We start from the raw sequence: 26,467 nt of genomic DNA on the forward strand, positions 1-26,467 counted from the left end.
CCACCTGATGGGCAGTGGCTGGTGGGCAGTTACAGTTTGCCCCTTGGGCAGTGCCAGCCTGGCATCCTGGCACTGCCTAAGGGGCACCCCCACTTGCCTCTGACCTCATGGGTAGAGGGGGGGGCCTTAATAGACTTTGTCCCCTCTAACGGGGTCAGGACACCTGTTACCCGTTAATGAGGAACAGTTGTAAACCCCACTAGAGGGAACTACTCTTGGGGGGGGTGGCGGGAAGACACTAGCGGGCCTGGGGACTATCATCCCGGGCCCGCCAATCATATGGAAATTGTAATTTCCATATGATCAGCTGATTGTGCTGAAAAAAAGCACTTGGGAGATTCATGACCGCCATTATATTAGTCACAAATCTCGCTAAAGGCTGAAGACTCCCAGCCCCCATGTTCTGGGATCGTGACCGTGTCATCTCAATCTCCTTGGTTAAGAGCCTCACTAAAGCTTACATCTTTAACAAAACTAATCTTAACCCCTCCTGGTATCATTGTCAAGTTTTGCTCAATGGTATTTCTCTTGCGGAGCATCTTGAGGGTCATTTTTCTAGACCAAAGGTACTTCAAACGTGCATGTTGTGGCTGGTGCAGTTGCTGTATTTGGTAATGGAAGCAATGCCACTTGAATGCTTACTCTCTCCGCAAGCAAAAATGTAGCCCAATCCATCACACAAACCAGCCTCCCATCCATTGACTCGATCTACACTTCCCGCTGCCTCGACAAAGCAGTCAGCATAATTAAGGATCCCACGTACCCCGGACATTCTCTCTTCCACCACCTTCCTTCCGGAAAATGATACCAAAGCCTAAGGTCACGTACCAACCGACTCAAGAACAGCTTGTTCCCTGCTGCCATCAGACTTTTGAATGGACTTAACTTGCATTAAGTTGATCTTTCTCTACACCCTAGCTATGACTGTAACACTACATTCTGCACTCTCTCATTTCCTTCTCTATGAACGGTATGCTTTGTCTGTAAGAAAAAATACTTTTCACAGTATGTTAATAATAAATCAAATCACAATCGTCTCTTAAACTCACTTATAGCTATATTGATAGGAGATCCTGGTTTTTGGCCCTAAAACTGCCTACCTCCCAATGTTCACTTAAATCTTCCATCTTGCTTCTCTGCAACTTTGTTGCCACCCCTCTCTATAAACCCTTCTGCTATTGATGGTGAATAGGCCTACCAAATTAGGAAACATTGAGATTTGTGCTTCCAGTGTACTTCATTGAACTGATGAAGGTCTGTGTTTGATTTATGTGTTCCACTTCACCTTGACATATTCAACAAAACCCAAGTACTATGTAGCGAACACAATAGTTGCTTTCCAAGATTAACTTCACAATGTGCGGCATGAAGGAATCATAGAAACCTAACTAATGTGATGCCAAGGCTTCTTTGAATTGTTATAGTTAAACACTCGGATAGGAATTGTGTTTCCTTTCTCACACAATAACATGAAAACGACAACAGATCAGTTCAGCTCATTGGAATGCTTGCTAATATATTAATTTGTTTGCTACCCTTTCCTAGTGCAATGAAACATGGCGAGAGGGCTGTTCAACCTTTACTTGTGTTATAGAGCAAACATATAAAATTACGAATGTTGCCTGCGAACAACCTGTGAAACCTACATGTTACAGTGGGTTACTGCCCGTCAGAATTACAACTGAAGGTGGTTGCTGTTCAACATGGGACTGTAACTGTAGGTACCTTTTTGATTAATTTCATTCAGTCCCAACAGGAAAGATATTCACATCGGTTGTGATTTTTGTCTGAAACTAAATTGCAATTTCTTTTTAATTTTAGGTGAATGTCAACTATGGGGAAATGATCATTACCGTACCTTTGATGGGCTGTCCTATAACTTCCGTGAAAATTGCACATATGCACTTGTGCAAGAAATAGTGCCAAGATACAATTTTTCTGTGATACTTGACAATTATCATTGCATTCCACAAGTACACAATTATTGCCCCAAAAAATTAATTATTAACTACAATGGAAATGTCATCCATTTTACAACTGGGAGACCACCCACAGTAAGTATTGATGTGTCTTCAGACATTCACAGTAACACTAAATGATTATTAATCAGTGTCAAGATTATGATTTTGTTCAATTATTATTTCACTAAACGGAGTTTAATGTTTGTAAAGCTAATTCAGTGAATTTTGGGAACTGTGTTCATAGTTCTTATCGATTGCCCAGGTGAAGTTGATAAAAGATTCGTCCCCGTGGTAGCTTTAAGGCTGCTAGCTGAATTTTTGAGCCCGCGCACTCCATCTGCGGGAATGGCGACTTGTGCTCAAAATACAGAGAGTGCGATTCGTGCCGGCGAGTTTCCAAGTTCAGATCTTGCTGGCCCCCCCGCCGGCGGAGTGGAGTGAAACACACTGCGGGACCTCAAAAAACCCATTTTAATACAGTAGCATGTCATTAGCAATGATCTTCTCCAGAATTTCAGCCACCACCCCCCCCCCCCCCCCCCCCCCCCGCCCACCCCCCCCACCCCCGTTCCCCGGCCCCACCAGATATCCAGCAGGATGTGAACCTGGCACCATGTCCATGCCAACCTGGCAATTGATGTCGATGAGGGTGGGGTGGGGTGTGGTAGAGCAGTGTTGACCCCGATCGGGGGGTGGGGGGAGGGGGGGGTGGATCCTCTGAGGCTTCCATGGAGGGCTGGGGGTGTGGAGGTGGTGGTTTACTCAGGTCCTGATCAGGGTCCCCGATCTCTGTACAGCCAGGTTTTGCCAGTTTGAGGCCCCACCCTCCCTGTATGATGGTGTGAAACACACCCCCGTTTTTTTTGGGCCAAGTGCAGTAGAATCTTGCCGGAAATAACACTCTGCCATTTTTTGTTTTGGTAAGATTACACCCAGTATCTTGGTGGTCTGTACTCTTTTTAAGTGGATTTGGGTCCATAGCTCAAATGTGTATGATGGGGTGCTAAATTCCAACATCACTGAGATGTCCCCCTTCCTATCAGATGGAATCTTTCATGGAATCCCCGGTCTGATTCAGTGGCGTGATCTTTCGCGATTGGGGTGAATATATGTTTGTATAGCGTTAACTCTGTGCTGCATCCATCCATTGCTTTTTGCCTGCATACGTAATTACCGTCACTGAAAGCCACAAGTGAATAGATTACAATATTGACAACCCTTACCTCACATTTTTAAACATCTGTGTTACAGGTTACTCTAGTTTTATTATTCATCATCTCATCTATTTCAATTCAAATTAGAAATATGGAGAGGGCTAAGTTGGATAACCTCCCTAAAACAGGCATGGGAATTGCAATGCATAATTAATCCGACCTCTTTACTGTAGTGCAGACAGGATGCCATCTTCGTACTCTTGTTTATTCGAATTTTATGCCATCGTTCATCAGCTGCTGGTTAGCTGCTAATATCAGTAAGAAGCTCAAAATGATAACTTCCTGACACTTCTTAAAGCTGGCTGCCCCTACTTAAAGCTGGCCTACTCCTCTTGAAGAGGAACTGCATCGTTGTCACATCAGGTGGCAGGTTTCAGAGTTCTCATTGAAGCACAGACATCTTTCACATTCCTACATGAACTCCAGTGTGGAGCAGAATTCTTCCCTGAACATCCTGTTATCCAGCTTTTAATTTAAACACCTTCCAAGCATTCAAATTTATTGAGCCAACCAAGGATAGTAATTCAACAATTTCTTTATTTAACACTTCTAGTTCCAACTCAAACATAAACAGTTACAACTCATTAACTCTTTACTGAACTTTAACTTTTAACTGCATATTAGCTTTAACTAAACATCAGCTTTAACTATTTCCTGAAAGTAGATACTACTGAGTTTAGGAAAAGCATTGGCTGAGAAATATATTTGATGTAGAATCTATCTTCTCTGAAGCATCCTTCAGGGTACAGGTCCTCTTGTGATGGTTGGTCTCTTTGAGTTATCGACAATTCTCCACTCGCTTCCAGAAGATTCTCTGTCATCCAGCCAATGAATTGATCAGAAACCCCAATTGCCAATGGGCCAATCAAATACAGCCAGAGTAGTGGCATTGGTCATTCCAGACCCCATCATATTCAAGGCCCTTAAGTGCATTTTGTTTACATTCCAATACCCAGGTAAGGAACATTGGCTCCAAACGTCTGTAAAGAACTCTTCCCTACCAAGGACAAACTGTTAAATCTGACACCTTGTGTCCTCTGACAAGTTCCAGGCCACAAGAAATCCTAGCATAGTGAAAAAAGCAACTTTCACCAAAAATCAGGTTTGCTTGATTGAAGATTTTTCGGCATATTAAAAGCTAAAAATCTGCAGACCATCAGCCACAATCCTAAGTGGATATAGCCTCCTGCTGAAAGTCCTTCTCCCCTTCCTTCTCCTTCCTCTTCTAACAGTTTGTCCTACTCTATATTGCCTCTGGTCATTTCTCATTCATGAGGTAATCCAAGGGCAAATCAGCTCTGGGCCAGTTTGTGCAGAAGTCTAAAGTCAGCCAGAAAAACCTTTCAGACTTGCCACACTGTTCATCTGGCAGTAATAGCAAACAATAAAAGAACGTCACAAAGTAAATCAAACTAAATGTTTCATAAAGAAACTTCATTACACCACCACTTGGGCCACACCCTGGGCTACAAATGCTCCCCACAAACCCATTTGTTCTCTATTTGTACCCAGTCAACTGGTCAGCCGACCACCACATCATTTTGCCATTGGTTACATTATAACTCACACCACACCCTGTAGACTGTTGCAAGTCGAAGCAACTATAGAAGGCTAAGACTTGTAGAGTTAAAGCAGCCTGCAAGAACAGCCTATAGAAATCAACCAACAAGTACACTGTAAGTAATTGATGATCCTTTAACATTGTGCTGCTGGGAGGGATCCAAGGGAGTGTTAGTCCCACCATTGACTTTACAGTCAGATGTGCGAGGCTAAGAAAGGGTATTGACTGGAGTATTGGGTTCCAAATGGCACTGTTGGCATCAAATTAGCATTGCACATAGATTGACATCACAAATGTCCTGCTGTGCATGCACCTCATGGATGTTAGCTGTGGTGTCGAGTGCAATTTTTGGTAAAAGTATATGCGTGTACATTCAACACAGTTTTAGTCCCCTAACAGCAACCATAGCACCAAAACACTAGGCGATAGAGAGTTCGATTACAGAGGAAAAACTCTTTCATGCAGAGGTAGGTGGGCATCTGGAAGTTGAGGCTGAAATGCTCAACTCATTTAAAAGCTGCGCCTGAAGTGTTCCCACTTGCAAAGCTATGGACCAGATGCTGGAAAGTGGAATGAGAATAGGCAGATGACTTCTCTTTTCCCTTTGTTGGCCAGTACAGACGTGATGGGCTGAATGGCCTCTTTCTGCATCATAGCTTTTCCATGACTTCCTAATTTCTGCAAAAGGCTTGATCACTGGCCCACAAGATCTGATTGTTATCATCACTGTGACATGATTTGGGAATAAACTCCTCACAAATGGAGTTGTCAAATGATTTTTCATTTTCTCCTGTAGGTAACTGTCAATGGAGTAGCAGTGCAATTTCTATATCGTGCAAAAGGAATTAACGTTACAAAAACTAATAACAGAGCATCCATTTTCATCCCTGACATTCGAGCTACTATCACTGGTCACCAAAGAAATTTCAGGATTCAAGTGCCAGAACAGTACTTCTTGGATAACACCCAAGGACAGTGCGGTATGAGATATTATCATAATATAAGCCATAACAGCATCAGCACTCTCTAGCGTGCCATTAAATTAGGAAAACATTCCAATTGCTTCACTGGACCATTATAAAACAAAATATGACACCGAGCCACATTAAGAGTGGCAAAGTGGTTAGCACTGCTGTCTCTCAGCGCCAGGGACCCGGGTTCGATTCCCAGCTTGAGTCATTGTTTGTGTGGAGTTTGCACATTCTCCCCATATCTGCATGGGTTTCCTCCGGGTGCTCGGGTTTCCTCTCACACTCCAAAGATGTGCAAGTTAGGTGAATTGGCCATGCTAAATTGCCCTTTAGTGTCAAGGGGACTAGCTACGGTAAATGTATGGGGATAGGGCCTGGTTGGGATTGTGGCCGGTATAGACTCGATGGGCCGAATGGCCGCCTCCTGCACTGTAGGATTCTATCATTCTAAGAATTAGGTTAGGTGACCCAAAACATAGTCAAAGAAGAGGTTTTACAAAAAATGTCCGAAAGGAGGAGAGTGAGATAGTGACAGGTTGAGATAAAGGGAGGAATTCCAGAACAACAAAAGACAAGGCCCCCAGTGGCACAGTGGTTAAAATAGGGGATACTCAATAGATCGGATTTGGATGTACACAAGTATTTCAGAGGGTTCTAGGGCAGGGGGAGATAACAGAGAGGGAGATCTAAAGAGATTTTACAACAACAGGAGAATTTGGAATTCAGGATGTTGCTTGACAGGGTGTTGCTGTAAGTCACCGAGCACAGGGATGACAGGTGAACAGGATTTAGCGTGAGTTATGACAGTGGCACCAGAATGTTGGACCACCTCAGTTCTATGGAGGATAGAAGGTAGGATTCCAGCCTAGAGTGTGTTGGAAAGTCAGCTCCAGCGGTAATGAAGGCATGAATGACGATTTCAGCTGCAAATCAGTTAAGACTGGATGAAATCAAGAGATGATAAAGAGGTGGAAGTAAGGAGCCTTTGTTTGAAGTGAATTTCTGGTCAGAAACTTACCTTGGGTATGCAAGATCGCAAACTGGTGTCTGGTTTAGTTTCAAACTTTTGTCAGGGAGAGGGATGGCACCAGTAGCCAGAATTTGGAGCAGGAACTAAAACAATGGGTGCTGTCTTCCCAGTATTTAATTGCAGTATTTAATCATCTAGTACCGGATGTTGGATAAGGAGTCTGATCATTTAGCAACAGCAGTGCTAAACAGTCTGATCATTTAGCAACAGCAGTGGAGTGAGAGAGGTAGTGCTAAGCCACAAGTAGGTGCAACCAGAATATATTTTAAAAACAAATGCCGTGACTTCAGGTGATGAGGCCCAGGGCAGCATGTAGATGAGAAATAGAATGTGGCCAAGGATAGATCTGAGGGGATCATCAGAGATAATGATGGGTAAATGGGAAGAAAAGCCATTGCAAGCGATACTTTGGTAACAATTAGATAGGTACGAATGGAGCCACTCAGCTGAACAGCAGAGAGGCATTTGAGAAGGATAATATGGGGAACTATGTGACGGAGAGTGAGTCAAGCAGAATGAGCCGGGATAGTCTATCTTTGTCACTGCTACATTAGATGTCATTGATGATTTTGATAAGAGTTGTTGAAATACTGTGGCAGAGCCATAAGTCTGATTGGAGTTCCAAGAGAGATAGGAATGGATTTGGGAGGAGGTGACAGTGGATTCAGGGGCTTTTGGAGAGGATGGGGCTATATCAATAAACTACATGAATTACAGTATTAATTTGATGGGGGATTACAAATTGAAAGAAACATTGCACAGCATAATAGCATGATTGGATTTGTCCAGCAAAAGGCAGCACAGATACACTGGGTACATATTTGGTAACCTCTATGGATCACAGATTGATGTCTGAAAATTTCTGTCTTATGTTAATGACCAATGGAAATTGATAAATTTGTGGTTTTAATGCTATTCAACCACTTGTCAGCTTCCAGTGCTTTTTTTCTGAATCTTCTCCCCTCCTATCATTGTAGTAAGCACCCACCTTAAGTTTATGATTTGAATTTGGCCTTTAAGGCCTTTGTAAAAGTCAATTCTGGTTTAAAACATGAACTTTGCACCAATAGCGGAACAGTACCTGCTCATTGACAAACTATTTCCATCTCGCAGGTACTTGTACTAGAAATAAAAATGATGACTGTGTAAGAAGGAATGGAAGAATCGAGTCTCCTGACTGTTGCCACAAAACTGCACTTGACTGGAAGATTGATGATCCCAGAAAACCATATTGTCAGGCAGCCCCTACAAACATACCTTGTGATGTACCTCCTACCCCTCCATCATGTGAATGTGGGAACACAGTGTGTGATGTCATATCGGGAAAGTACGTACCCTTTTCTGTCATATCTTTAAAATAGATAACAAAATCTATCCATATCTTCATTTCAAATAATTAAAAAAATATATATATCTATCAAGCCAACAAGTGTTTTTTTGCAGCCCCCATAGGCAGAAGTCACCAGGAAGGGAATCCGATCAATTTACCCATCAGCATGAACCTCTGCTTTGTAACCACCTGCTGATTGGAAAGCAGGCAGCCAATTGAATGATTAACTAACCAATTATCTACTACTTCCCAAATCTGCTGGCATTTTACTGGTTTTGGGACAAGGGACCGCCTCATGTAATAACGTCCAAGGCAAAGCCAGGTGCTTTCAACTGTTGTCACAAAGCTGCATTTGACTGGAAGTTTGGTGATTCTAGTGATCCACATTGTCAAGCGGCCTATAAACGTACCTTGTGAGGTAACTCCTATCCTTCCACCATGTGAATTTGGAATTCCCAGGAAGAAAGGGTACCTCCAATATGGCCGCTCCATGGCCCATGGTAAATCCCCTGACTGCAATGGTCAACATCTCAGCTGTGCCAATTCTAATCAAGGTGTGCCTCCCCTAACCCACACACAGGACAGTAAATAAAAATCTTACTTTTCTTTCAAAAGTACCCCGGGATCGAGGCATCCTCTGCTTCTTCCTACAGCTTCAGCTGCATCCATCTCTATCGGAGACAAGGCTGAAGTTACCAGCTGTTTAACTAGGTGGCAGGCTGTGGCCCTCAATTTTGCAGCTACCAACAGGCCACTATTGGTAACATGCTGCCAAGGCTTTTAGCGCCCACTTGCACAAGACCTGGTCCTATGTTTGAAACATAGAAAATAAAAGCAGCAGACCATTACATAGAAACATACAAGCAGGAGGAGGCCATTTGGCCCTTCGAGCCTGCTCCGCCATTTATTACGATCATGGCTGATTATCCAACTCAATAGCCTAATCCTGCTTTTTTCCCATAACCTTTGATCCCATTCGCCCCAAGTGCTATATCCAGCCGCCTCTTGAACAAATTCAATGTTTTGGCATCAACTACTTCCTGTAGTAATGGATTCCACAGGCTCACCACTCCTTGGGTGAAGAAATGTCTCCTCACCTCCAACCTAAATGGTCTACCCTGTATCCTCAGACTGTGACCCTTGGTTCTGGATGCACCCACCATCAGGAATATCCTCATTCAGCTCTTCGAGCCTGCTTCGCCATTCATTTTGATCTTGGCTGATCATCAAATTCCATATCCTGATCCCGCCTTCTCCTCACATCCCTTGATCGATTTAACCCCAAGAGCTAGAATTAATTTCTTCTTGAAATGACACAACGTTTTGGCCTCAACTACTTTCTGTGGTAGTGAATTCCACAGATTCACCACTCTCTGGGTGAAGAAATTTCTCCTCACCTCAGTCCTAAAAGATTTACTCTTATCCTCAAACTATGACCCCTAGTTCTGGACTCCCCCACCATTGGGAACATTCTTTCTGGTCCCCTTTGGGGGATAAAGATTTTGAAAAAATTTCAAACATGACTTATTTTTCAAATTTTAGATTGTACTTTCTAATTTGGTCTATCCAATGAGAAATTGCAATAGAATTCCATCATTTACTATGGCCAATCCATCAAACCTACAGATCTTTGGACACTAAGGGGCAATTTAGCATGGCCAGTGCACTTAACCTGCACATCCTTGGAGTGTGGGAGGAAACTGGAGCACCAGGAGGAAACCCACGCAGACATGGGGAGAATGTGCAAACTCCACACAGACAATGCCCAAGCCCAGAATCGAACCTGGTGTTGAGAGGCAACAGCGCTAACCACTGTGCCACCCATTATAATCTAATTTATGCTAAAATAACATAGTTAGGAATTTTATACTCTGGCACCTCACAAGAGGTAATGGTCTAGTGGTATTATCATGAAACTATTAATTCAGAAACTCGGCTAATGTTCTGGGGACCTGGGTTCAAATACAGCCACAGCAGCCAGTGGAATTTGAATTCAATAAAAAATATCTGGAATTAAGAACCTATTGATGACCATGGAACCATTGCCGATTGGCAGAAAAACCCACCTGGTTCACCAATGCCCTTTAGGGAAGGAAATCTGCCGTCCTTACCTGGTCTGGCCTACATGTGACTCCAGAGCCACAGCAATGTCATTGACTCTCAACCTCCCTCTGAACAAGGGCAACTAGGGATGGGCAATAAATGCTGGCCAGCCAGCGACACCCATGTCCCATGAATGAATTTAAAAAAAACATAATTTAAGATCCTGAGGGGCATTAACAAGCTGGATGTGGAGAGAATGTTTCTTCGTGTCAAAGAATCTTGAATTAGGGGGTCACTTTTTAAAAATAAGGGGTCGCTCATTTAAGACATATGAGGAAAAGATTTCTCTGAGGGTTGTGAGTCTTTTGAATTTTGTTCCTCAAAAGACTATGGAAGCAGGGTTTTTGAACATTTTTAAGGCAGAACTAGATAGATTATTGATAAACGAAAAGGTAAAAGGTTATCAACAGACAGAAACATGGAGTTGAAGTTAGAATCAGATCTTATTGAATAGCAAGCAGACTTGAGGAGCCAATTGGCCAGCTCCTGCTCCGAATGTGTAGGTTCATAATTTTTTAACGAGGGAAATAAGTTTGGATTTTTATGTTCCTGGTGTTTAAGTGGTTTTACACTCTTATTCTGCAGTTCATTCGCAATATGCCAAAACAAGCATGAACTTAGCAAATACATCGAGGCATGTCAATACGATCACTGCACGGTTAATTCGACAGAGATGGATTGTGCGAACGTGAGAGCTGCTGCCATGGCATGTAGTGCAGCTGGGGCATGTGTTGACTGGCGAGACTCAACAAATGGATCATGCTGTGAGTGCGATAAAGCTATAGAATAATCCTCAATACTTAAAATGCAATAATTTACATATACATGTGCTTCTTCAATTCAATTCAACTTTATTGTCATTGTATAATGTACAATTACAAGGAAAAGTGAACTTGCAGGTTCCCAAGATACAAAGAAAACAGCAAATGCAGTAGTCATTATAAAATAGTACCAATAGTCATCAAGTGTATACGCGCGTATTCCACGATACCCATCGCCTGGGAATGTGTTAAAGGATGGGGTTCAGCTGGGTAACAGCTCTGGGGAAGAAGATGTTTCTGAGCCTGGTCGTATGGGCTCAAATTCGTCTGCAGCGCCTCCCAGATCGCGCGGGGGGGGGGGGGTGCAAATAGCCTGTGGGTGGGATCTCTAGTAATGCCGAGAGATCTCTGCCGACAGCGTTTGTGATAAATGTCCTGGATGGCTAGTAGCTGGGTGCCGATGATGTATTGGGCAGTTTTGACTACCCGCTGCAAAGCTTTCCGGTCAGAAATGGAGCAACTGCCGTACTGCACCGTAACGCAGTTTGACAAGATGCTCTTTATTGTGCACCGATAGAAGTTTGAGAGGAGCTGGGGGGACAGGTTGGCTCTCTTTAGCCTCCTCAGGAAGTATAGGCGCTGCTGAACCTTCTTCACTAGGGAGAAGTTATTGAGGGACCATGAAATATTCTCTGTGATGTGGACGCCAGGAATTTGAAGCTGCAGACCCTTTCCACCTCTATCCTATTGATGTAAATGGGTGTGTGTGTGCTGCCTTTGGACTTCCTGAAGTCCACAGTGAGTTCAATTGCTTTTGGTATGACTTCTTGATATAGAAATGATCAGAATGGTTTCAGGAGCCTGATGCTGTGTTAATCACCATTCATCCGACAAAATTAATAATTGAATGAGAGAAAAATCATTTTAGTTAGTGAAATCAATGCACTAACTTGCCTCTGTTGATCCATTTTTCCTTCCCAGCGTGTGTCCCTTCTTGGATGTAGTGCACCCTGACGATATTAGAATTGACCCATTCTTACGAATCAGATCAGTCATTATAAGACCATAAGACATAGGAGCAGAATTAGGCCATTCGATCCATCGAGTCTGTTTCCCCCATTTTATCATAGCTTTGATGGCCCCTTTGTGAGAAAACCACTTAGCAGTGTGTTATCTCCAGAGGTGTAGAAGAATATCCATCACTTGCTGCAGGCCTGAGAGTTAATAAGTTCCAGATTTGGAACCTAGTGTCTTAAAACAGCAGCTGGAAAGCATCGGGATCTGACCATCCTCCTATTTGTCTCATCAACAAAATTGTTTTGCTGAATAACTGTGTAACCTTCAGCTTGCTGTACATTTGTGATAATGGGGTTTGACTTCTGAGGCCGCTGTATGTAAATGAGAGCGGTAGCCATTTTATGCAGCTCAAGAAACATGGGCCGAGATTTTATGGGCCTGGCGATGGAGAACTGGTTGGGAACCCCTGTCAGTTCCGTGGGGGAGGCCCAAAGGAATTAAATGCCCATCAGGCATTTCCTTTGCCACTGTTTGGCCTTGCCCAGGATCAAGGATGCCAAGGGTGGAAATCTCACCTACCAAGAGCTGGTAGCCAATCAGAAACCAGCAGCCACTCATTTCCTTCAGCACCAGAATGAGTAGTGGCAGCTTCCGGTAATGCACCCAACAAAGGAGCCCAGGTCAATGGTAAGGGGAGGAGGGTTGGGGGAAGTAGGGAGGTGATCATGGGAGCGGGGAAGGACATGGGGTCAGAAGCAAGGGCAGGGGTGTGGTTTTCGGTGCCCCCTCCTCCGCTTCCCGATGCCAGGTCCCTGGATCAGCACTGAGTGCCTTTGAAAACAGGACATCCTCCAGGAGGCTGCGCGAGACAATTAACACAATTCAATTCTGCTTGTCATGTTAGAAATTGCCAAGAGGGTATTGAGAGGATATTGGGAGCTTTTGAATGGTGGCCTGTCAGTTGTAAACCAGCCAGCCATGCACAGATAAGCCTCAGGAGGTAATTATGACTTGTGGAGTCCTAGCAGGGAAAGATATTTGGTGAAAGTAATGAGCACATAGAAGTGGCGATGGTCCCAGCAAGACATAGCGCTAGATTGAATGAGGTGTCGTGAATCCCGCTTTTCCAACTAAAAGGTGACAGGGAGCCCAGCTGCTGCAGTTAGAAACATAGAAATTAGAAGCAGGAGCAAGCCCTTCAAGCCTACTGCACCATTCATTTTGATCATGGCTGATCATCAAATTCAATATCCTGATTTCCCCCCCCACTTCCCCCCTATATCATGGGTGGCACGGTAGCACAGTGGTTAGCACTGCTGCTTCACAGCTCCTGGGACCTGGGTTCGATTCCCGGCTTGGGTCACTGTCTGTGTGGAGTTTGCACATTCTCCTCGTGTCTGCGTGGGTTTCCTCCGGGTGCTCCGGTTTCCTCCCACAGTCCAAAGATGTGCGGGTTAGGTTGATTGACCATGCTAAAATTGCTCCTTAGTGTCCTCGGATGCGTAGATTAGAGGGATTAGTGGGTAAAATATGTAGGGATATGGGGGTAGGACCTGGGTGGGATTGTGGTTGGTGCAGACTCGATGGGCCGAATGGCCTCTTTCTGTACTGTAAGGTTTCTATGATTTCTATGATATCCCTTGATCCCTGTAGCCCCAAGAGCTATATCTATTTTTTTCTTGAAATCAGACAACATTTTGGCCTCAACTACTTTCTGTGGTAGTGAGTTCCACACATTCAGCATCCTCTGGGTGAATAAATTTCTCCTCGTCTTAGTTCTACAAGTTATACCCCTCATCCTCAAACTATGACCTCTAGTTCTGGACACCCCCATTCTCGGGAACATTCTTTCTGAATCTACCCTAACTAACACGGTTAGAATTTTACAAGTTTCTATGAGATCCCCTCTCACTCTTCCAAACTCCAGTGAATATAATCCTAACCGATTTAGTCTCTCCTTGTATTGCCCTGTTAATTGGCAGATTGTCCATTAATGAGTTGAGGTGGGACTTCAGCCCCTCATGTCAAAGCAGTGAAATGAAGCAGAGAGTATAGTTGCATTCCTCCCACCTCAGCATGCTACTTGGAACTGCACTGAGGTGAAAAGGGGATGGAGGGCCAGTGTTATAGGTTGCTATTATTTCTTTTGCTTTTCTTAGCTTTGCATTTGCACCATCAATTTTCCCTGTGTTAAAGTATAAGAACAATGACCCCAATCAATATGTCCCTGTAAATTATGCATGATTGTTTACAGTAAAATTGTGAAAGAAATTAGTAGGGGGTTAATAGAGAATGTATATATCCTCACTTTCAGGAAACTTTAAATAAAGTCCTGCACAAGAGATCTACAGCTCAAGTGAAATAGCATTAGGCGCCAGAAAAAGGTAGTCAATATGTAATTAGAAGAAAGCAGTCCCTTTCATCAAAAATGCTTAAAGTTAAAGTTTATTTATTAGTCACAAGTAGGCTTACATTAACACTGCAATGAAGTTACTGTGAAATTCCCCTAGTCGCCACAGTCTGGTGCCTGTTCGGGTCAGTGCACCTAACCAGCACGTCTTTCAGACTGTGGGAGGTAACCGGAGCGCCCAGAGGAAACCCACGCAGACACGGGGAGAACAAGCAGACTCCACACAGATAGTGACCCAGGAATCAAACCCAGGTCCCTGGCTCTGCGAAGCAGCAGTGCTAACCACTGTGCTACCGTGCCGCTTTTGTTTCTTTTCTAGCATTCGATACTGATACAAAAAAAGTTATGCTCAAGTTTAAACACAAAATATGTTCCAATTGTGGACAGGTATGGGGTCAGCACACAATCATTTTATTGCATAAATATTGTTATCCAACCAGCCTGACTGTTTCTGAAGATCACAATAAAGTCAATTTTTTGGAAAGAACCTAATTTTTAATTTTATTTTAATTTCAGCCATAAACTGTACAGAAGGTTTTGTCTATAGAGCCTGCTCCAGATACAATCACAATTATTGTAAGGATGGGTAAGTGTTTGCAGTATATTGAGAACTATCTCCTTTTCATAGCAGCTGTCTATATCTTGAAGAAATGGTAAATGGCTAAATGCTTTTTTAAAAAAAATTATCATTAGTATTTCCTTCAGTACTGTAGTATTTGAATAAACGTATTGAATAACAAGGATCTTTATTTTCAGTGTGATGAAACCTGGGGAGAGATTTGTAGAGCGAACAGAAGGCTGCTTTTGCCCATCTGAAATGATGCTATCTGAAGATGGGGCATATTGTGTTCCTTCATGCACTCGTGAGTTGCTATGTTTGTATGAAAATATACAATCATTTGTAAATTACAATTGAAACATTAAGAAACATTTTGCACCACTGGCAAAAGTAGCACTCAGTTAATGATGTGGGACCTTTTTATTCCTACAGGATGCAAAGACTCTTCAGGGAATATAAGAAAAGTGAGTGTTCTCATCTTCATTGCTTTACTGATTTCTATACTTTCCAGCAAAATTATCTCCTGTGATCACAATGTCCTGCACCTGAGCTGAATTTCCCTGAGCATTCTTAATAAGATGCTTGCAATTCATTCAACAGCAATTTCTTTAATCATTTCCCTGGATATTACTACTCTGACGCTTGTTAGGGTACGGATCAGAAACCCCAAGAGATATTATGAAGTTAGACTAGACCCCGCCTATTTGGTATTTTTGGCATTAATGTGAGGATACGGTGTTTCACTCCAGATGTGATTCTATTGACACACGAGGAAGCCATTGAAGGAAATTATAACATTCTAACTCTTCTGCTATCTCTGGTTATCTCGAGAGACACTGGACTGCATGACTCAACTACTTACTGCCATAGCTAGATGAACCATTGGGAAGCAGCTCCTAACTTCTTTGTCTTATTATTAATTTTATATCAATATTTCTATCCTTTCTTTTCTAGGAAGGAGAAAGTTGGTCTCATCCCAATGATACATGTGCCCACTACAAATGTAGCAAAGGTGTGGTTATAGAGATGCAATTCTCATGTTCACTTCGTCCAAACTGTAGTGAGGTTTGTACAAGCCTGTATTTGGTTTTTAATATTTGATGTTTCTTATCCTTATATGCATGACTAACTGATCATCACAGATAGTTTGTTTAGAAGAACAGTAATATTGAAACAATCCTAAATTGGTAGGAAAATGTTCTACCAATCACAAAGAGAATGTTTAAGATTCGCTCTTAGTATTAAAGGTGGCACAGCAACAAGTTATCTTTTCAAGATTTGAATGATGCAATAAATCCTCAAACTGATCTTTCATCTGAGTAACCAGGGATTTAATTCAGCTAATATAGGTGCCGCCGCCTTCATTTTGCTGTTTGTGTTTACATAAAATGAGGTTTACCAATCTCAAGGCAGTCATTCATGAGTTTGGATCCACAATACCAAATTCTCTCATTTCGACACACATTGAAATTAAATTAACTTAATCTCTCAGGCAAGGTTTCTAAGGTGAGAAACTCCGAACTGGAAACATTTCAGAGGCAGTTAAGAATGCTTTGATTCCATTCCGTTGCTATTCTCATCCCGTACCACAAGGTGCACTAAGGCAGACTTTCATCTGTTTCCGTAGTTAATTCCCAGAACAGGTCACTGGTCTGTCACCAGGGGCTTATAATTTGAGTGATGCCATTCCACATCAAGCATGGCTGAGCAGGAGTCCCTCCTGCTCTTACCGTCAGCCATCAGTGTGTTGGAAGGATTTGCAGGTTGACGCACTCAACCTGTTTGGTGCTATGAACACATCTTCCTTGACCATTGAGTCCTGGGGTGGGATTCAAAACCAGAGCTTCTGGCTCAGATCCAGGGACTACCCACTGTGCAAGGGTGCTTTGAAGTTGGAGTTAAAACTGTTGTTCGGATTGAATAGCAAGATCTACATCTGGATGTGCCATATTTGACCTGGGAGAGTCCTGTCCTAAGTCCAGCTGATCCTGAATGATTGACAGCCTGCTCAATCTGCCAGATATTGAGATTCATGTAAACTGATTTCAGTCATCTCAATTCTGGCCACATAACTTCACAATATCAAACTAACCCCAATGTTCCACACATCAGTACATCACTACGGTAAAGTCTGATTCTGAAATTAATAGAATTTTAAAAAAAGTTTATTTATTAGTCACAAGTAGGCTTACATTCACATTGCAATGAAGTTACTGTGAAAATCCTCCAGTCAGTACACTGAGGAGAATTTAGCATGGCCAATTCACCTAACCTGTACACCTTTTGGACTGTGGGAGGAAACCGGAGCACCCAGAGGAAACTCACACAGACACAGGGAGAATGTGCAAACTCCACACAGACGTGACCCAAGCCGAGAATCAAACCCGGGTCCCTGGCACAGTGAGGCACCAATGCTAACCATTGTGCCACCATGCCACCCCCATTGGAATTGGAAAGACATTTCCACAGCCCTTATCTGCCATACTGAGCAGGGTCTCTTCACTGCTGACACTGGTACAAAAGGTACCTAGCTTTGTGCAAAATTCACCAAAAATGCATATTGGAAGTCACTATTCATATAATATTCGATAAGCTGTGCTAAAGAAAGATAACATTGAAATTGAATTCTAAAGTGTAATCAGAATGTTTTGTTGAAGACCAAGCATGACAGATGGAGGAGACACAGATTTCAAATGTATGGGGGCGATCTTACCAAAAAGATTCTAAGTGCTGAATGAGCATGAAAACTGGAGAGAACCATGCACAATATTTTGGCGAGCTTTAAGACATGCTCTTATGTCACTTAGAGGCAAAATGAGACTCATGCCATCACGACACTAGGGGGAGTAGACAGAGTCTATTCTTGCCAGAAAGCTGGCTGCTTGCAGCTAGTGGACGCCATTGCGCATGTGCCAATCTTTCAGTGTTCTGTGCAAGTGTACACAGAACACTGAAGATCTGTCACGCCCCCCCATCTCCAGGCATGGACCAGGTTTTTCGCCTCTTACCCCCATAGTGTTTACAGCATGGAAATAGGTCACTTGGCAAGTCAGCATTTACCCTCCACACAGGCAAACAGTTCTAATCACAGTTACCCAACGTCTTCCCATTTCCCTTCCATATCCTCATGCTCATTAATGTGCTTGAAACAAAGATTCCTGCATTTATCTTCAAAGCAGATATTTTTGGGGAAATGTGATTGTTTCAGTGGTGGGTTGGAAAATGTAACCAGAATTTATTTACAACCGGTATCTGCATTTTCTGTAAAATTTATCCATCATATTCAATGTCGTTATAACCTGTATAACAACTGGTATTTACATTTTATATATGACAATTCAATATTTTCTGTGCACTTAGTCTGACAGAATTTGGGACAAAAATCACTGCTGCTATTCCTGCCATGAACCATGTAAGTCCTTCATTTTTAATGAACCGTTGTCTATTTAAACGGCATATTCTGCCCTTAACAGCTTTTGTGGCTTCAGCATCTTTATATGAATACCCGAACTTAGAAAAGTGACTAAAAATAATTCTTTTAGCTGAGGTCATGAAGGATGTTTTAAAACTGCATGTTCCATATTTTCACACGAAGCTCTATTGAAGCACATCATGGCACTTCAGGGTAAACACCCAATTCTTAAATTCAGGTGCGACCTGCAGCTCTCCTGCCCATTGATGTGGCAGATGAGGAAGCCACAATGAAGTAACTATGCTCCAGCACATTCTATCGCCTGATCTCCAAAGCATTGGAGAAGCACAAAAATACTTTGACAATGAAATGGAGCTGAGCAAAGCACTTTCACCTCCTCGCGCTTCAAGTTTGCCAAGGACTTGTACAGCAGACCCGCATTTGATTTGATTTATTATTGTCACACGTTTTGGGATACAGTCAACTGCTTCAAGGTTTTATTCTTTAAAGGAAGAAAATCTGTTGCCTCCCTACATCCATTTAATTAATCAGTTATACATAATGCATCGCAAAATTATTTTGAACATATTCTGATTCTTCTGAACCTCCGCAGTGGGTCGTTGTAAGGTGAAAAGCAAACCTCTTGAGATCAACAAGACTGGTTGTTTAGCGAGCGTTCAGATGAATTATTGTGAAGGAAGTTGCAACTCATTTTCCATGTAAGTAATATTGCTTAATATGTTTGATGTATTTTAGTCAGTAAGAAGCTTAACAGCACCAGGTTAAAGTCCACAACCTGTTGGACTTTAACCAGGTGTTGTTAAACTTCTTACTGTGTTTACCCCAGTCCAACACCGGCATCTCCACATCATGATGTATTTTAAACAGAGCAGTCAATCAAACAAAAAGGCAAAAACAAACTTAAACCATGCAGCAGGTCAATAAGCTTGACCACAGTGAGTGAACAGCCAATGGGATGTTTCAACAGATGGAAAGCATATTAATAGAAATGAAAAGTTGGGAGAGAATAAAACAGATGAATCCAAAGGATTGAACGACTGCTGGGTAATGTTACACATTATCTCAGTCAGCGATGGAAGGAAGCAGGTCTTTAATGCTTGTAACATGTTTCGTTTCTGAGTCATTCTGAAACACTCTTGTATATACTGTTTATTCACATTTCACACACACACAATGCCAGAGACGGCAAACCTTATTTTGCTATTTGACGGGATTACTTTTACACCAAATTCCTATTAGCCCGATTATATAAAGGAACATTTCATGTTTCTTTGTGAACTGCCACACATTAATCCAAGTTAAAATTTGTCATCGTTCAGCCCACTTATACCATTGGTCCAAGGGATGAAATTTATTATGCAAAATCAGAAAATGTGTGGTGTAACCTGAGGCGGGATTTTATGGCCTCGCACAAGCAAGACCGGAAACTCCTGCCCCTGGTCAACGGATATTTCCGTTGTCCATTCCTCGCCTACTCCAATTCCGTGGCTGGCAAAGCGGTAGAATTCTGGCGACAGGATAGAATCATAGAATCCCTCTGCAGAAAGAAGCTATTCAGCCCATTGAGCCTGCACCAACAATAATCCCACCCTATCCCCGTAACCCCATGTATTTACCCCGTTAATCCCTTGGCACTAAGGAGCAATTTAGCATGGCCAATCTACCTATCATGCACATCTTTAGATTGTGGGAGGAAACTGGAGCACCCGGAGGAAACCCATGCAGCCACGGGGCAAATGTGCAAACTCCACACAGACAGTCACCCGAGGTAGAATTGAACCCGGGTCCCTGGCGCTGTGAGATAGCAGTGCTAACCACTGTGCCACCGACTGCTGGATTCCTCTCCCCTGCAGCTAACATTGGGAATTTCCTTCCTTTGGTCCCTTGTTTTCCATGGGAGCAGAGCTCATGACTGAGTTGCGAGGGAGTGTTCCCAGGAAAATGGAGGGATGGGAATTGCCTCTGAGGACAGACAGCTCTGAGGACAGCTGAGGACAGCCTACTAAGCTTTTTTTGGAGTTTCTGAGCCGAGTGGTTGTCATCCAGTGATAGTGTAGACCGATATACAAGTTTGATATATGGCTATAAGCTCAACTTTATGCTGTTTGAGATCTTCTCATTTCTTTTATTTAGAGAATTGTTGTGTTATATTTAAATGTATTGCTATTTAGTTGGAATTGCTTTCTTATATTTCTGATGTGTTTCACAATTGATACCACAGTGCTAACTTTGTAAATAAAATGGCTGCTTGAATACAACATTAACTTGACTGAATTCTTCCACTGTAATCTGTACTTTTCAGATTTAATTCCACTTTAAATGGCATGCAACGGCATTGTGAATGCTGCGTGGAATATGAAATAGAAAGAAAAGTTGCAAACCTGGCCTGCAGGGATGGAACAACTCAATCGTACTCCTATACTTCTGCAAAGTCCTGCACGTGCGGAATCTGTAATAATTAAAAATAGTGTTGCATTCAGAGCTAGTGAACTGAACATAATTTGCGCAGCCTAAAATTAAATTCTCAACTCCAAGCTATTTCTTTTTCTTTACAGTGTCTATTTAATTTGCTTTTATTTGGTGGTAATAAGTTTCGATGTACCATTTACCCATAACTACTCTGGTTAATCTATGGCATTGTAATCTCTTTGTAGCATGTCCTCTGTATGTTGCAAACTTTTTTCACCTTTTGTGCATGGGGAAATTATAATTAATAAAGCATTTTCTGGATGAATGAATCTGTGTAACTTGTATTTTTAATATTTTTCCTAATGTTTCGAGTTCATATGTACATGAAAGTCAAATATGTCATTTGTGTACAATTTCAATACACCCACTCTGCGCTCCCAACTATCTTGCCAGTCTTCCAAATTAATGCTGTTGTCTTCAAGTTTGCGGATGTTCCCTGTTGTATCACGCTGAAGATGGATCAAACCTGTGATGAAATCCTTCTGGTCTGTGCTTCTTATCACACTTCTGCTGACACATACTGTGAAGGTCTCTGTTTGTGATTGTTAGTTTGGTTCCCAGACTACTTTGCCCGTCATGCCAAGAAAGAGCTCTAGCATCTACGCTTGTCTATTTTTAAATAGATTTTTAATGCTCACCATTGTACTAATCTTATAAGTCTTAAAATACCGAAATATTTCAATTACCCCACTTCAGTCTCTCCCCCACCCCCCCTCCCCCTTTAGGCTCACTGGTCAGATACCACCTGACCCACATGGACCATTCCCAAGATCTGCTGCCTGCCCACCAAACACTCTAGGGATCCTACTAGAATCCATTGGTGTTTGGGATTTCTGATTTATGCCTTTGCCTAAGTCCTATTCACTTAAGTTAGGCCAGGAACCATCATTGGAACCCCCCAGCAATCGCCACCCCAGACATCGTCCCCCACAGCCCCCCACCTGGGGGGATCGCCACCACAGACATCACTTGATTGGTGTCGACCGTTTGGTTTCAGGGTTGGGTGTTATTTATGAAAACTGTATATGCTTGTGAATACCCCCCTAAGGGGGTAGTGGAGGCTAAAGGTATTATAATTAAACTTTTCATGTTTAATAAATGCTTTCATTTTAGTTGTTTACTGTGACTCTGTTCCTCCAGATTTTCAAAAAATAAAGTAAAAGTTACAGTCTTTTGAGCCAGGGCTCCATTCTGGAATCTTCCCATCCAATAGTGATGGTAACGCATACTAAATATTTTTAACTCCTCTGGTACCTTCCTCCTGATCTTGTATTAGCTGCAATTTTCTTTGATTCCCTGTGCTTCCAATCACAGTCCTCCAGTGGCATCCGTCACTACCTTATAAGCATAACCGCTCCCCCTCACTTCTTTCCCAATCAGCCAATGTCAGGATGAAACAAAAACAGAAAATGCTGGAAAATCTTGACAGGTCTGACAGTATCTGTGGGGAGAGAATAGAGCCAACGTTTTAAGTCTAAATGACCCTTCGTCAGAGCTGGTCAGGTCAGAATGAGGTTGGTGAAATTGGAGGTCACCTCCAGCCTAACCATTGTAACATCCTGAACTATCACTCTGGGTGTTTCACTTCTTATTATCCTATCTGCGGCAGAGACATGGGGGCTGGTATCTTAGTGGTTTCTGATACCATAAAACACCATGTATTGCTACAATCAAGTTGATTAATGACGTCTGTGCAATGTTCTTGACAGTGTTATACCTCTAATCCCAGTTCCCAGACAAATGGACTGATCAGTCCACCCCGCTGTAATGTTTAATCTTGCATTGGATTACAGATAACAGAATTGCCCCCAGGCCCAAGCTTGTGTTGTACAGTCCTTTTATGTCCACATTTCTAGCTCTGTGTTGAGTATAAAGGGTTGGGTTAATGCTAACTCAGTCTTTTTGATGAGATAACCTGAATGACACAATGACTACTGGTAGTGACTTCTGTCAGAAATCCCAATGCTGGATTTCCTTGTGCATTCTCTGCTCCCTCTAGGTAGTTGCAAGTACTGTGCCAAGTGGTTGTATTGGTGTTCATGATGGGAGCCTCCCATGTTACTGTTGTTGTTAAGAGTATGATTATTGCTGCAGATTACCATTGCCCTGAGGATGTGTCTGGAACAGAGCAGTTAAGCGAGCTGTTGGTTGCTTCCCTGCTGGTGGAAACAGACTGAGAGATATAGTTCAGAACCTTTTAGCCGTTCACATCCTGCCACCGCTGCAAACTTGGACGGAGAATTTGGTGCTCAGCTAAATCTCCGTTCACTACAGCGGAACCAGAGAATCCCGTTGGCATGGAAAATTCTGGCCATAAGATTTCACCTGTGACCAATATTTCCAAAACTACACATGTCACTAATCATCCAGTCAGGTGCTTGCCTTTGCTGTGTTAGATCCTGGTCATTCTGCTGCTCCCTTTACCATGACTTTAGCCCCTACTTCTGGCACATCCTGGGGGAACCGCTCCCCTCTTTCCTGTTCCGCTACCTTCTGCTGCTACCTCACTCCGGACCTCAATTCCTTAAGCTATCCATACAACTCTACAATACACATTCATTTATTGTCATTCCACAGTTCCCTCTGTGTGGTGCATAATTCTGCCTGTGATCATGGTGTTACTTCTGCAGTCCTACTTGTAACTAGCTCACAGGTGCATTAACATGGTCGGTAATACATCCACCAATCCTTTTCTTCATTCTCCATTTACCTGAATCCATCTTGTGTTATTAAGTACTTTTTGTTCTCCTTAACCTTCAATTGTCTCAACTAAAAATTCATTGTACCTTTGTTAACTATTTTGTACTCTCTCTAGCCACTAGTGGAAAGTGAGTGTGTGCCTAAGAGAGAGGTGCCTATGTATGTGTGTGAGAGGTGTGTGTGTATAAGAGAGAGGTGAGTGTGCATGTAAAAGAGAAAAGTGAATATCCATATGTGTGTGAGAGAGGTGGGGGTGTGTGTGTGAATGAGGTGAGTTTGCATGTATAAAAGAGGTGTGTATGTGTTTGTGCATGTGAGAGAGAGTGTGTATGTGTCTGATACGAGGGTCCAGCTCTCCAGAAGGACTTCGAATGTTAAGTTTGTGTTGATATGTTTCTACCTATTGCACAAAAACAATCAATATTTTGTGCTTTAACACTTCAATACAATAAGAATGTTTCTCAAGGACTCTGTCAGTACTTTGGGAGGTCAAAAGTGTTCCGTGGCTGGAAATGTTTGGGAAACCCTGTCCTAATGTCATCGGATAGAATACAAAATAGCAAGGCACTGCCAATTTAAACAATAAAAGATAAATAATTATGAATAATAGAGCAATATCACACAAATCATTGGCCAGATTTTGTGATCAAAACAATGGGGAGGGTCTCAGCACTTGCAATTATTTAGGTAGAAATCAGACAAAAAACCTCTGCGACCCAGGCACAGTCAAAGTGGGAAATCAGCAAGTCGCAATCTGAGATGTCCCCCCTCCTCTGAAACTTTCCCGATCACAGTGTAGCAGCAGTGTTGGAGCCTTCAACTTGTGCTGCCCACTCCCTGTCCATTCACATCAGCAAAACACAGTGGCTCTGCCAGCCAGTCTTCAATTCAGATACCCTGTCGATTCCTGTCACCTCAGGCTATCCGCTGCCCCTCATTGGTTGGCACTACCAGAGGCGACTTCTTAAGTTGGCCACTTCCAGGAAGTAAAAGGAAGAATGTTGTCCCAGAATTCAACCTGGCAACAGACTTGCAAGTCAAAGTGCAAACTTTAGCCCAATGTCACACCTACAAGTTCAACAAGTGAGTGGGAGGATGCCCTGAGAATTCAGCAGGGGGCACGATCTCAGTGTGAGGGTTTAGTCCATGTCGGGCAGAGGGGCTAATGGCAATGATTAGAAATACAATGGGTTGTGCTTTAACACTAGAGGGCGCACTTCCATCTCCATTGCAAATTGAGAGATAGATACAAGAAATTTAAAGCAAACAATTGTGAATCTTATGGAATAAATTTCTGCTTTGGATGTAATTGGGAAATTGCATTCATAAATGCACTTGGAATTGTATCAGTTAGGCTTGCTTCAAGCTTCTATTCTATTCAAATGAAATTCATTTGCTTAATCACAAATATTAAATCTTCCACGAACCCCATAATTGGGAATTATAATAAAATATCATTGTTCCTTTCTTCCCTTCCATTATTATGTATTCCTTGGGCCAGAATCTTACACACCCCTCCCCCCAGCAGTATGAAAATTGCATGGACAGTTTCCCTCTGGGGCCTGTCCAGCCCCGGGAACAATGTTATGGTGGAGCTGGCAGGGTCTCAGACAGCAAGTCCACCATGCCCCTCCTGAGGCCTAAAGGCCTTTTTCCAACCAGCCTCAATTTTCAGGCTGGCGGGCACAAGTTGGATCAGGGTGCCATACAGAAAACATCCTCACCCTCGATCTTGGGTGGGGAGTGGGGGTTTGTGCCTCAATCTGAAAGCCCCTTCAAATTTGGAGTGCCCTCCCTCAGGCACCTGGGAGCTCTGGCTCTGGCTCTAGCCCCTTCCCCTGCCTGACACGGGCTAAACCCTCGCACTAAGACCGTGCCCCCTACTGAGCCCCCAGAGCATCCCCTACCTTCCCACTCCGAGGACTCCCAATACAGCCCCAGGACTTCGGCTCAGGCAAGGGGGTGCAGTGCATTTTCTGGTCACTTCAGCGTTGTCCCTGGAGGGTCTGGAGAGCTGTTGGCAAATCTGATGAGCCAACAGTTCTCCAAGATGGGACTTCCATCGAAGGGTGGTTAGAAGTCTTGCCTGTCACCAATCCACACTTAAAAATGGCAGTGGACCTTTCAGAGTCGGCATGGATGTGTTCCCCGCCAACTCTCAGGGTGGTGGGCACTGAGCGCTTGCTATCCTGAAGATTCAGTTTTTAAGAGTGGTAATCTCATGTGGTTTATGAATACACGGTTTGCAAATAGCATTATCACTAAAAGTAAGCATTTTTAATGAGGATAATCAGTCTTCCACCTACAAGTAGCCTGGTTTAAAATTACAAAGAGCACAAACTGACACATCATCTTGATTTAATCACAAATAGAGAGACATAGGCCAGGATTTTGCCGCCTCGCCTGCCCCAGAATTAGGGCAGGCGAGGCTCGCAGAACGGAAGTCTCGCCCGAGCGAGCTCATAAAATCCAGCCCATAGTTACCAGGTGACCAAGGTAGGGAAATAAATATTGCAGGATACACAAAATTTCAGAAACAAAGACAGAGTGGAGAAAGAGGCGGGTTAGCCTGGATAGTAAAGGATGACATAACGACAGTATGGAGAAAGGATTGTGGCTCAGAGGATATTAAGAAGATACTGGAAACAGCAAAGACAATGGACCGTGACAATAGCCCTGCTGTGGTATTAAAGGTTTGTGCTTCATAACTAGCTGCACCTCTAGCCAGGCTGTTCCAGTACAGCCACAATCTACCTTTGCCTTTTACAATACTGGAGTCCATCTGGCAAGATAGAAAATTGTCCATATATGTCCCGTCCACAAAAAACAGGACAAATACAATCTGGATAATTACCACCCCCTCACTCTACGCTTCATCATCTGCAATATGGTGTCATTTACAGTGCTACCAAACAGTACTTACACAACAATAAACTACTCATTATTAA

At 42.9% G+C, this 26,467-nt stretch overlaps 1 protein-coding gene across 50 annotated transcripts in view; it reads left to right on the plus strand.

The window, feature by feature from the left end:
• LOC144507913 (uncharacterized) overlaps positions 1–21,080 on the plus strand; it is a 157,630-nt gene extending 136,550 nt beyond the window's left edge. For all 50 annotated transcript variants that reach the window (XM_078235407.1, XM_078235429.1, XM_078235420.1 and 47 more), the window contains 12 exons: positions 1,546–1,717; positions 1,822–2,054; positions 5,533–5,716; positions 7,851–8,064; positions 10,756–10,934; positions 14,875–14,944; positions 15,115–15,221; positions 15,350–15,381; positions 15,872–15,982; positions 18,278–18,329; positions 18,943–19,048; positions 20,653–21,080. In XM_078235407.1, coding sequence (XP_078091533.1) covers positions 1,546–1,717; positions 1,822–2,054; positions 5,533–5,716; positions 7,851–8,064; positions 10,756–10,934; positions 14,875–14,944; positions 15,115–15,221; positions 15,350–15,381; positions 15,872–15,982; positions 18,278–18,329; positions 18,943–19,048; positions 20,653–20,812 — 1,620 coding nt within the window. In that variant the 3' untranslated portion in view covers positions 20,813–21,080. The remainder of the gene's footprint in view (positions 1–1,545; positions 1,718–1,821; positions 2,055–5,532; positions 5,717–7,850; positions 8,065–10,755; positions 10,935–14,874; positions 14,945–15,114; positions 15,222–15,349; positions 15,382–15,871; positions 15,983–18,277; positions 18,330–18,942; positions 19,049–20,652) is intronic.
• Positions 21,081–26,467: the final 5,387 nt, after the last annotated feature.

Source organism: Mustelus asterias, chromosome 19, assembly GCF_964213995.1.
Source record: "Mustelus asterias chromosome 19, sMusAst1.hap1.1, whole genome shotgun sequence".
In the NCBI taxonomy this organism is placed as follows: domain Eukaryota; kingdom Metazoa; phylum Chordata; class Chondrichthyes; order Carcharhiniformes; family Triakidae; genus Mustelus; species Mustelus asterias.